The sequence below is a fragment of the Brachyhypopomus gauderio genome, chromosome 20 (genome assembly GCF_052324685.1).
Source record: "Brachyhypopomus gauderio isolate BG-103 chromosome 20, BGAUD_0.2, whole genome shotgun sequence".
NCBI lineage: Eukaryota > Metazoa > Chordata > Actinopteri > Gymnotiformes > Hypopomidae > Brachyhypopomus > Brachyhypopomus gauderio.
The window spans coordinates 2,876,338-2,889,102 of record NC_135230.1 but is presented as its reverse complement, the minus strand read 5'-3'; the positions used below and the strand labels follow the sequence as shown (position 1 = coordinate 2,889,102).

The 12,765-nt window shown below is 39.9% G+C and overlaps 1 protein-coding gene and 1 long non-coding RNA gene across 3 annotated transcripts; one reads left to right on the top strand and one right to left on the bottom strand.

Annotated features, from left to right (window-relative positions):
• The first annotated feature begins 216 nt into the window (after window positions 1-216).
• LOC143484235 (uncharacterized) lies at window positions 217-12,163 on the top strand. Of its 2 annotated transcripts, none has more exons than XR_013122584.1 (6): window positions 217-360; window positions 5,621-5,697; window positions 7,137-7,214; window positions 8,268-8,964; window positions 9,173-9,355; window positions 9,767-12,163. It is a non-coding gene; the product is annotated as an uncharacterized LOC143484235 (long non-coding RNA). The 2 variants fall into 2 exon arrangements; XR_013122583.1 differs by having other exon boundaries at window positions 9,165-9,355.
• Window positions 1,745-5,136, bottom strand: LOC143484222 (uncharacterized). Its single transcript, XM_076982863.1, has 4 exons — window positions 4,903-5,136; window positions 2,401-3,522; window positions 2,203-2,304; window positions 1,745-1,939 (listed from the first exon to the last, which is right to left on the bottom strand). Exon 2 carries the CDS (start codon window positions 3,518-3,520, stop codon window positions 2,858-2,860), a length of 663 nt encoding a protein of 220 aa, XP_076838978.1. The 5' UTR covers window positions 3,521-3,522; window positions 4,903-5,136; the 3' UTR covers window positions 1,745-1,939; window positions 2,203-2,304; window positions 2,401-2,857.
• Window positions 12,164-12,765: the final 602 nt, after the last annotated feature.

Here is a 12,765-nt window from a genome sequence, read left to right as displayed (position 1 = left end):
ACTTGCCACTGTCGCCTTTGGCTTGCTCACTGGGGGCTAGACTCGGACACTTGTAAAGCTGCTTTGCGACAACAACTGTTGTAAAAAACACTATATAAATACATTTTGATTGATTGATTGATTTAAATGAACAAAACACTTGAATGACCACTCAGACCTTTCTGAACTTTTATTGCTGGATTGAAACAGTGTCATTACTTCAGTGGTTGATATAGCTTCAGTTGTCCACTAGATGTCACCGTCACGGAACCTTTGAAGCTTCTAATCCTTTTCGGCACAATTGTCAGGAAAGACTCGGTGCTTCATGAAGCTTCAGTTGCCCGTCACTACTGGTCAGGTACCTACAGCTGTTATTTGCAGGTAAAATGGTAGTTTGAGGACTATTCAGCTCGTCTACAAACGAAAATCTCAATAAACTTCCAGGTGTTCCGATTTGGCGATGCTAACGCGTGTGGACCAACTAGAATATTCGAATTAAAAGCGTTTGTTCATTCATGGACACTTGAATTCACCAGCATGTCCAAATACAACACTACGACTTTAAAATGTTAATGTTCTCAGACAAAACGTCCAAATTGTTAATGTACAAGTTCAAAAAATATCGACAATTGTAAGCTTTTAATCGGACGGTATATTTAACGTTGTTGTCGTTTTACGCGTCAATTCTTTAATTCACAAACAAGATCATTTTCATAGTAGAATCAATGAGGCAATAAATGCGCTTTTATTACGAACTTAAGGAATGAGACTAAACTCTGTATTGCCTGAAATTTACTAGTGACAAGAGAACTCACTGCATTTCACCAGAGTTGTACTGATAACAGTCTGATTCACCAGAGCTGGACTGTAGACAAGTCTGATTCTGTAAATCAGTGGTTCCCAAAGTGGGGGGCGCGCCCCCTAGGTGGGGCGTGGAGCTATTGCAGGGGGGGCGCGGAGCTTGGAAGTAAAACATGTGCACATGTGTCAATATTAGGGGGGGGGTGTAGGGGGGGCGCAAAAATATTCTCATCTACTAAAGGGGGGCACGGCTGTAAAGTGTCTCATACACTGAAGACGAAATAAATAAATTTGCGGCGCTCCACTCGACCACTAGGCGGCGCTACAGCACTAACACTCAATATCCATTATAAGTTTACTGAACATCAAGTGTGCCTACAGACATCTTGCATCAGACTGGTTAGAGTACCTTTAACCCTAATTGTACATTTCCATTCAGATTCCTTATAAATGTGGCATCGCCACAGACACAAACAGCTATACCATGTCGTCATGGTTACCAATCATGGCGTTTGTAAATTGGACATTCAAAGCCGCCAGTCTGAATATAACCTGAATACAAACTTGTTCACCCAACACGAGACATTTAAGACATCAATACTTCTGTAGGTGAAGTGATCGATCTGTGGAGTTAATGGCTCTAAATCACGAATTTTACAATAAAATTCAAAATCGTAGTTTGAATATGCACATTAGGAATGCTAGTAAATTGATTTATTGTATAACTGCACTCATTCATGACCCTAAAACCATTCAAACATCTGTATAACATTTTAATTACTAATCCAGTATTAATCAAAACCCAATATATTTAATACCCAGCAGGCATTTCAACGTTGAATCAACGTCACATGTGATGATTGAAATAACGTTGGATTTGGTGTCAATTTTGAAAAGTGAATCAACGTTGATATGCCAACGTTGTTTCAACGTCATACATTCAACCTTAAATAAAGCACAAAATTCACGTTCATGATGCTCAAAATTGCATGGGAGAGAGGAAAAAAAACAACTGTATGCCATAATGAAAAAAGAACAATTTTATATTTTTATTCTCCCCGAGAACCACCACACAACCTCTCTGGTGCATACTGGAGGTGTTTAGCCATCGTGTCAATTGCCTCCTGTTGTGTGATTTTGTGTGTGCTGAGAACAGTGTCTAAAGAGGAAAAGCAAACATCATAAATACTGTACATCCTGTATACAGTGCCAACAATTTTTAATGAACGAACATCTAAATTTGTAAAAATATTGAATTTTCATCCACTTGTTTCTAATTGCTCATGCTAGTCAGGCATTCTCACAACACCTATCAAGGAAAGCTAACCAGCTAGCGTTACTGGGGTCGCCTGTTTTAGTAACTCTATGTATAATAATAATATTGTGCTCCTCAGGTATTGACTAAACTTTGACTTTACTTACTGTAACTTAACTTTAAAAGATGTCAAGTGAGCAACAATGCCAAACTCTCCCAGCGTACATCACAACAAAGTACACCACACCGAGCAGCCAGGGTCGCAGAGTCTGGTGGAACAGAAAAAATGCCTTGATATTAATATATGATACAATATAATACAGTGCATATTATGTAAGAAGAAAAAATAAAAAGGACATACATACCTTTACATTTCACGACCCCCGCCTGCATCACTGACGACCAGAGCCGGAGTGGCTAATCGGGAGATTCGGGAGGATTCCCGATGGGCCGGCTCATGTCAATCTCTAGTTTAGGCCGATTGGGAGGGAAAAATAATTTTGGGCCGGATTTGGGCATGAAACTCCCGGGCTGAAAAAGTGTCCCACTCTGGCCCTGCTGACGACACTTCCAGAATCCCTCGAGTGATCACACAAGACTCACAGTTGCTCTGCCTGATGTCCAATACTTTCTCCTGCTCTATTTAAACTTGTTGATTTGTCATTGCGAAGTTTTGTTTCTGCCTCAAAACATTTCAAACTGCTTAATAAAACTATTCAATTAATCAAAATATACTATATATATTATTTATAATAAATAAATAACAAAGTTTCTTAAAAACAGTAAATATATTTCTGCCCTCTCTGAGCAGTGATATAGCTACTACCATGAGTGAATGCGCATGTGTTGTTGGAGATTACCCTGTTGAGTAAAACTCCTCCCACATTCTGAGCAGTGATACGGCTTCTCTCCTGTGTGAGTGCGCTGGTGTCGGTGGAGATGACTTTGATTACTAAAACTCCTCCCACACTCTGAGCACTGATACGGCTTCTCTCCTGTGTGAATGCGCTGGTGCTGGTGGAGATTACTCTGTTTAGTAAAACTCTTCCCACACTCTGAGCAGTGATACGGCTTCTCCCCTGTGTGAATGAGATGGTGTTGGTGGAGATTACTCTGTTGAGTAAAACTCTTCCCACATTCTGAGCAGTGATAGGGCTTCTCTCCTGTGTGAGTATGCTGGTGTCGGTGGAGATGACTCTGACTAGTAAAACTCTTCCCACACTGTGAGCACTGGTGAGTTCTCTCCTTTCTTGTGTCTTTCTGTGATTGTGTCTGAGGTGTGTTAGTGTGGAGAGTATCAGAGGATGTTTGTGGAGTACTGAAGTTTTGCTTGGGTGCCAGATCCTCCAATTTAATTTCTCCTGATTTCAGCAGCCTGGTAAACTCCTCATGGTGGCATCTCCTGATGTGTTTGTGAAGGTAAATTTGAGCTGTATAACAAAGTTTACACATGGAGCAGGAGAAGACATCATAGATGTCATTCATTTCTGGAGGAAAAAAGGATATTACAAACTCAGTGTTTGTAATACAACATAATACAAGATAATTATGACAAAACTTTTATGGGCCATAGACAGTACCAATATTCATACTTTGTAATATCAAATAAAAATATGACAAAACAAACAAAAAACAAACTTGGCTTGTTGAATTCAGTAGATTGTCATTCTCATAAGACACAGATTTGCTCAGTCAAACACACAAACTCACAATTTAAGTTTAAGCCATGGGTTAAAGCAAGAAATCCTGGCCAAAGACAATGCCAGCAATTACTGAAAATGTGGTGTAGTTCGGACACGGCCTCTTTTGCCTACTTCTACACAATAAACACATTTATAAAGTATATTAATCTAAACAGTAAGGAGAGAAGAGAGAATCTATGAAGCGACAAAATGCAACACCTGAGCAATAAATGTACATAAATGTTTATATAATGGAGTTATCTGGGGGTCCTCTTCTAGAAAATTATTTAAAGTTCAAGTCAAATTTAGTGAATCCTGGTGAGTTTTAAAAGGTATGAAGCTCTCTTGTTTTTATCAGATTCAAAATAGCATAAACATAAGCCGTAAGATTACCTGATTTAAGTAGGTATGTTACAAAAAAATTAAATGTCCAAAAATGGCAAATTAAATCACATCTCTGGATAGAGCTTTTAAATACAAACAGAACAACACCATCCATGTTAAACTGGTTTAGAAATAAAAAAAGTTGACATTTTAAATGGAAGAAATGCGCCTTTTTTCTCCGACTGTATTAAAGCTAAATGAAGAAAAGTCTGTGATCGGTGGAGAGATTCTTCAATATAAATAATCATAACTTCTATATGTCACTACAAATTCAAATAAAATTTTAAATGTAGTCACTTTATAGTATGGACATGACATTACATTATTCAAAATGAATGAACAAACGAATATTTAACGATTAATCTTTAAATTAATAAATAAGTCAGGTAATCATTATGGTGAAATAAAAAAAAAACTAAATTTCTATTAATATTCTGAGAAAATGCTGTAACCTAAAGATTCTGTTAACACGAGTCACAAATGTTAAAACAGGCGTGTAGGCATGAATAATTCATTATTTATTTATTTATTACTGTTATTAAAATGATCGGATACAAGACAACTCAAAGAAATTATGCCAATAACGTTTAAAAGAATTGCAACTATTATGATTACAGCTAGTTTTAATATATAAAATATTAAATAAATATTTCGTGTTTGTTTATTATGGCATAAATGATGTGATTTTGTTTTACGCCTTACGCCGCAAGTTATCGTCTGACCACCGGAACACTTTCTTAAATTTTTAATAAAAATTAAACTTTATCAGAATAAAGATAAAATACTGAATTTATCTTGTACCTCTGAAGCTCTTCCGATGTCTGAAATACAGGCGGTCCCCGGGTTACGACGTCGATCCGTGCGTCGTAAACGGAACTTGGTGTTTGGTGTTGTCGCGCTTTCTCTCCTCCCGTCCTAGCGCAGCGTGTCCGTTTGATGCAAAAAAATAACGTCACCAGTCTTGTGTCTTTTAATCATTTATTAAAGCTAATACAAACAAGAAATTAATAAAGAGATCTCTGAGAGTACACAGAAGTGACAGTCTAGTCCTATTCGTGTCACAGTGTGTAACTCTGACACCTGTCTGCTTCTCTCTCCATTTTATATGATCCTAGGTGTGCCCCCCTCTCTGTACACAGGAGTTGCACGTTCATTCCATACCTTAAACATACAGCTGTTCCTCTCTTAATTTGGAAGCGAGGTCTTAGCTTGCTGACCTTGTCAAATTGACTTACAGAGGCTCATCTTACACATCCCGTTTTTAGAAAACGGCAGGCACTTAGAGTATGGGAAAGAGCATACAAGCAAATTCCCAGACATTTTTGATAATAAGCAATTTGATTAATACTGTAATGTAAGCAAAATATAAAGTGATTAATATAAGAAATTTGGTTAATACTTTAAGGCTAGTCAAATTATATAAGGATTAGAAAAAGCTGCTTGATTAGAATATATGAGCTCTCATTCTTGAGTACTGTGGTTAAAATAGCTTTCTTTTACACATATAATTCTCCAACAGGTTGCGCGGCGGAAGAATACACGGTTATACGGCTCGGGACCGAGGAGGACGGCGTCAGGATAGGATAACTGCGTACAGTACGTTATTCGCGTACAGTATGTACCTTTGTTCCGACGCGTCTGGCCGTAAATCTATCCTCTGAGGCCACCTCCTCTCTGAGACCGATCTCATCCCCGAGACCAGGAAATGACGACTCGCTGTCACGTGATTGTATGAGAAATTAAGCATGGCAGATCGCGAGATCTACATACTATCTAGGGTTAGATATGTAACTATCTAATGTGCTAACTGTGCAGTTGTTTTAAATGTTATTTTTTATTCAGTGTCGAATAGGGACCAGCTGTCAGGGGAGGTCAGTGTGAGAGTCTTGTGCTACAGGTCCATGAAGAAGGAGTCACCACACAGTTTACGAGTAGGGAGGAGGAAGTGTAGGGCTAAAGCAGGGGTTTCATATTTCAGTCCTGTGTCCACAACACTGCACAGTTTAGCATTAAATGATTTTTAATTTTATACAACTGTATTGTTCTAAAATTGGAATAACATTGAGCTATTGGTATCCTGGAGCTGAGTTTGAAACTCTATGGCAGTGTTTCTCAGTCCTGTTCCTAACTACTCCACACAGTTTTAAATATTCCATGATTCAACATACCAAGTATTGAATGTACATGATCTAGCTCCAACTGCTTATCAAACCAACTGTTTATTAAGTTATTAGTGAAATGGATCATCTGTGTTGAGCTATGTGAATTACCACAAGTAGGATTAAGAGACTTAAGAGACATAGAGTTCATGCTCTGGGAATGAACATATTGGCAAAACAGAGTCCCCAGACTCAATCCTATGAACACCATAGTTTGTAGTTTTTATGTTCCTCCAATATGACAGTTTTTTACTTAGTTAATGAGTTGAATCTGGTATAATAAATAAGGAAAGCACAAAAATGTGCATGACATGGGGTCTCAGTGACTGGGTTGGAGTCTCTGTTTGTCGTTAAGTTCAGATGTTCACTGTTTTTGACTAACAAGACTAACAAAAGTTAAGGGGTTTGTTGACAGGTTAGACAGATATACATGTCTCAGGATTATGTATAACTTGAGCATTATTTTAATGTCAGTGACAGCCTATCCATGTTCTGTATGCAAAATCTATTGTCATAAAATAAGCAAGCGGGTCCAGGTTCCATTCTTGGGGTTCTTGTGCCATGCACATTTTTTCTCCATTTTAAAACACTTTTTTACTCAGCCCCACCCACAATGATCTTAATTTGCTAAATAGGTCAATCAGGTTTTAGAAAAGGTAAAACACAACGTGTGATATGGGATCCCCAGGGCTGGTATACAGAACCCCTGAATTAAACAAAGTCATTACTAATGTTGCTTACCCTCTTACAGATTGGACTTTGATTCATCTCCTGTTGTGCTTCCTGACGAGCGAATTTTGTAATTGTTTTTCTTAAATATATTAATCTATTTACGTGCTAATCTTTACTTTTTGGCTTCCTAAACAATTTTTACAGGTAGTACTTCCACTGTCAAGACAGACAGTTGACTATTCCGGCCACTGACAAACTTTCTGCTTCTAAAAATCAGCTAGCGTAAGTTTGTATAAATCGGCTAGACACGGTAGCCTAAGTGTTTTGATTTATTCATGGCTGGTGTTGGTTTGTTCCCGTGTTCGGAGTGTGGCATGTTTAGTCTCTAGACCCTTTCGCCACCGACAGTAATAGTGATAGTATTTGTGAGCGGTGCAAACTAGTTAATTCTCTCGTGGCGAAAGTGGAAAGTTTAGAGCGCCGCGTCCACTCATTATTGAGGGATAGAGAGACAGGGTCAGTAGTAGGTGTGGACGCGCCAGGGAGAACTAGCGACTCCGGCGATAGAGCCCTCACAGCGGGGCGAATGGGTGACGTCTCGGCGGCGTAGTCGGAGAGCGAGGGCTGCAGCTACCGCTGTCGCTGCGCGAGGTCGTGCACCTCTTGAATTTTGTAACGCCAGCGCTAGGCCACCAGAGCACCACTCACCGGTTCACGTGTCCAAAAGGTCCCCCCCCCCGCTCAGTGCTACACCCGCTGGGGAGCCTGTCTCACGGACTCTGGTGATAGGAGACTCTATAGTCCGGCACGTGAAAGTCGCTGTACCTGTAGGGGCTCCAGCAGTTACAGTTAGTTGTTTACCGGGAGCCAGAGCACCGGACATTAGGGAAGAGCCTTTTCTTGTAAGGCCTCCCAACTTAGGAACAACCTTCCAAAATGTGTCCAGGACTCTGACGCAGTCACAGTCTTTGTTAAGTCTTGGTTGAAAACCCACTTATTTGGTTCAGCGTTTGATAATTAATATTCCACCTTAGATAAAGGTACAGATCCAGGGGTTCATAGACGAAGGGTTTTATGGTAGACTGGGGCGCTGGTGCTGTCATCCTGTCACTGCTCGTGGTCACTCAAGTTTGTTGACAGTGCAGTGGACGGATGCCATTGTCTCAGAATGCCCCCAAGCCTATGTTACCTTCTGGGTCTGCCTTTTTAGCTAGGCTGTAATAATTTAACTTAATGCCGGAGTTGCTGCCACACTCCAGAAATGTTTATAATTTCACCTGTGCTGTATATATCCTCATACAGAGCTAATTTTCCCTGTTTCATTTCTCCACATAGCTGCTCGCCTGCTTGAGGAATAATGAGATGAGGAAAGACAAGCGATCCATCCTGGACCGGCCACCTCCTGCCTAACCGGATGCTTACACCAAGATGGACATTAATAATCTATAGTAATATTATAGCATTAATGCTATAATAATCACACTAGATGAATGATCTAATTTAATGCACTGCCTGAATTAAATTACGGCAACTTTTGTCCATATTATTAGGGTGTAAAGCCAGGAGCAACCAAAATCGTACATCTCAAGGTGTGTCACGTATGGCCGCGCCCCCTCCCTTGGCTGTCACTCCGGGTTCCCTCTTGTCTGTGTTCCGTGCCTGTTTATCCCGCCCTGCTCGTTTGTCTCCATGATTCCTCGTTTGTTACCACGCCCCCGTGTCATTGCCATCACCTGTTCCCTGTTTGGAGTTCTGTGTATATATAGTCCCTGAGTGTCCCTTGTCGGTTGTTTTGAATGTTTCATTGTTTCTATTACCTGTGGTGTGTTTCCTGGTTTTTTTATTCTGTGCTCGTTACTCGTGTTTCTGTTTTGTTATGCCTGTCTACGCCTGTTTCACGGACTGCCCTCCCATTATGAACCCGGACTGGCTTAGCGACGATGAGTATGGTATTCCCTTGAATAAATCTCGCTCTTCTCAGCAATTGTGTCCGTCCTCTCGCTCCGCGAGCAGCGTTACAAGGTGGAGTTAGGTAAGGTGCTTAATTACTTCTAATTAGACATGCAATTGTGCAGTTTAGCTGCTCTATCACAAATGTATAGTTACAATTAATTTTAATTTAAAATGCACAGTTCCAAGAAGTGTGTAGAGAAAGTTTGTCCAGGTTGAAATAATTCTGCTCACTGTAGAAGGATGGATGTTAAAACGTTGTCCCAAATCTCTCTCCTTGAGTCCAACAGAGAGGTGCAGGTAAAGGAAAAATTCATCAACTGGCTGCAGCACCTGCCTCTGTGAAGGAAATGATGTAAAATGTTAAAAAATTACAATTATGAACAATCAAGCTCTAGAGCATTCTATGACATTCCTAAGGGTCAAGTAATGAGACTGCACTGCCCTCAGGTGTTGGACAGCACAACTATGAGGTAAGGTTGTTTACACTGTAAATAACAGCATTTATAACATCTGGTCATTTGTACCACATATTACCATAACGTGTATAGCAGGAGTCATCCCTTACTGTTGTTTCTTGGGTTTAAAAATATTGTCATACCCCTGACATTCGTGAATGAGACGCATCTTCATTCTTCTTAGCTGCAGCCTTTGATCTTGAGACCCAAACCATTTTGTGGATGGATGGCTCAATCACCAACCAAAATGTCATTAAGTGTTCATAGCTTGGGAATCTGTTGGCAAAATGTTTTTTTTTTCTAATTTTATCAGCAGACTAGTTGTCAGTGGCAGTGAATTATTAAAACCCCTATTAATTTGTAAAACCCCTATTAATTTGTGTCCTGTGTGGTACCTTTCCTATAGGCTTTACATTTGTATTTCAGGAGATGAGCTACAGTAATGGGAAAACTACAAGGAGAGAGACAGGAGAGAAGTTCTATCCGAGGAACGACAAGGTGGATTGTTCTGACTGATGGTCAAACAGTAAATCACAAATTTCCATAATACCTAAACAGGATAATTAAAAGATTGCCAACTTGACGGCTACATTTTACCTCCCCCAAGAGTGAAAGGCAATCTGGTTCATTTTCACCACAGACATTTAGAGCTACAGGCAAACAGACAGAACATCCAAAGCAGTGAGAGTTTGCCTGAATGGAGCACAAAAGACAATATTTAAGTATAATCAATTTTAATTGCAAGTTACAAACCATGCAAATAATACACTTCAAAACACACAAATGTACAGTAAAAGAATTCAATTTTAAACATAAGGCATTGAACACCTGTTAACGTACAGATGACCTAGTTATCAATTTACTGAGTAAACAACTTGTTTAAAGTTGTCATTTTCTTTTCATAATCACTAACTGAAAAAAAAACACTTAAATATTAATGCTTACAATGAGCTAAAAAAAAAATCACTAATGGAAGCAAAATAACATACCAGTTACCCTTCCAAAAGAATCTATGTTCAACTGGTCCTCCGTTAAATCTCCATCCACAGCTAAAGATGTACCTCCACCTGTGACAGTCGCACTAGATGGAGGTACCACATCTTTATCTGCAATGGTTGTGCTCTCTAACTCTGAAGATTCAGCTGTGCTGACCCTAATGTCAGTGATCTAATCTTCTGTGTCCACAACTAAAGTGACACTATCCTGCTCCAACATAAGGTCTTCGATGATGTCCCTGTCACTCAAAACATCATCCTTTTGCAGCTCATGCAAAAACGAAACTATAGCTTTGTGCGCAACTTTGAAGTCCATTCTGTTTTTGCATTGAACTGTGACTATGCCACTAGCAATTTTTTCAACCCTAATAAGAAGCTGCTTCCTCCCACAACTTGTGCAGCAGTGAAATTTGTGCTTCTCATCAATACTCTGCACTTGCGTTTGCCTGCATATTTGATACCTCCATTTTAAGTTTAAGCAATTATTTGCCCCTGAATAACACTGCACTCGGGAGTAAGACTTGCGGTTTTAAAATTAGTTGGCAGTTGAATATTTTGTGTCTTACTGATTGTTGTCTTCACAGTGGTTGTGAGATGTCTCACCGTTAAAATATCATGTTGACACATCCGTCACAACATATGTGCCCCCAATCTCCCTTTCCAAAAACTGGTCTCCCCATGTCTGGAGTTTCATGCCACCAGTGACATAATTTATGCCAACACTCAGCATCTTCACCTCTTCCCCTCTCACAGTGACCATCTCTGGTGACGTTGCCATGTCTGTAACTTTTACAATAATGCTGCTAATCTGGAAAATAAATGACAAAGTAAACAGTGTTTAAAGATTATAAAACATAGTTGCAAAACACTGCTTGGGCTCAATTACCTATTCATTGTGTTAACTTATTTTTTTTGAACAGGAGAAATACAGTGACAGTTTATTATAGAAAATCAGAAATTGCTATTGTATTGTGTGAATGTTGATTCCAGATATTTCCAGACTGCCTTTAAACATGGCTTGTTGATTTGTTCATGTTCAACAAATAGACGATAGAAAACAAGGCATTTACGACACGTTAATCATATCCAACATTCGAGAGGATGTTAGCTGTACTTAAACTCTTACATTTACACAAATTCCAAATTGAATCATCCTTAATATTACTCACGAGTGCGAGCCTGCATAGCTTTGATCTGTGCCACAGTGACGACAGTCTGCTGCTGTTCGCGAGGGGAGAAAGGCACGCTGCACACCTGCATGTGCGTGCCACTGTGACATATGTCAAAGCCCAACGTCTGCCTAAAACCTGCAACAGCATAAGGACAAAAACACAAGATCAGATACTACTGTAGCGTTGGTCCAATGGGGGATGATGCCAAATCCCATGAGCCCCCGCAGCTCCGGTATTGCCCTGTATTTTACGTGATAATTATGTTATGTGACTATTGATTATGTGTGTTAGTTTAAGTTGTCCTGTATCTGTTTTATATTTAAAGCACTTGTACGTCACTTTAAAGGTCCATTTCAATAATTCCCAGCACGTTAAACTTAATTAAGCTAAATATTAGTGGTGGGCCGTTATCGTTGGTTAATTTGATACTGTCACGTTGAGGACCCCGGCCCCTCCCTTTTGGGCGTGTGTTTACGTTGTCCACGTGCATCGTCTGCATCTGTGGATCTTCGTGGTTATGGTTATGTCACGTGATAATCCGTCTCACCTGTGGCTCGTCTCGTAATCACGTGGGGATTATGTGGTCTGTCTATTTAATGTGCGCTCGCGCAGTGTCCTGTGCTCGTCGTTGTCTGAATCTACACGTTATTCGTGTCGTTATGTTTCTCTGTGCGCATACTGCGCTATTTGTTATAAAAATAAACGTGACGTCTGTGCTAAACCAGCGGCTCTGTGTCTCGTCCGTCTGCCGCCTCCTGCGTCACAGATACTCTTATTGGGCGATATAAAAATTATCGTCATTAATCTATTCTTAAAGTTGGGTTGGGAACTGGGTCAAAATAGGTAAGCAAACTATGATGACATTCACCTTGATAGCTCGGGTGTATTCTTAACCAAATTGCACAGTAGGGGGCGAGAACGAGTTTTAAAACCTGTGAATTACAAAGACTAACAAGTTGCACATGTGCTTACATGGATGCAGCCACGAAGCCGCCAGGTTTGCTTCATGGAAAAGCGTCCTAATGGAGACATTGACAAGACTAAATGATCTACTACAGTCTGCTTTGCAAGACTGAATGACAAATACAGAAAATAAAGTGTCTTTCACATTTAATTAACAAAAATAATGTGCTTTGGTCAAATAAAATGCTTTTTGTTGTTACCAAAATTCTTTAGCTTCATTTTGCGAGCTGTCAGGGCCGGCTCGGATGCAGTTCCCCCAGCTGTTGCTAGGGGCACCAGAGTCAGTCCCAGACTA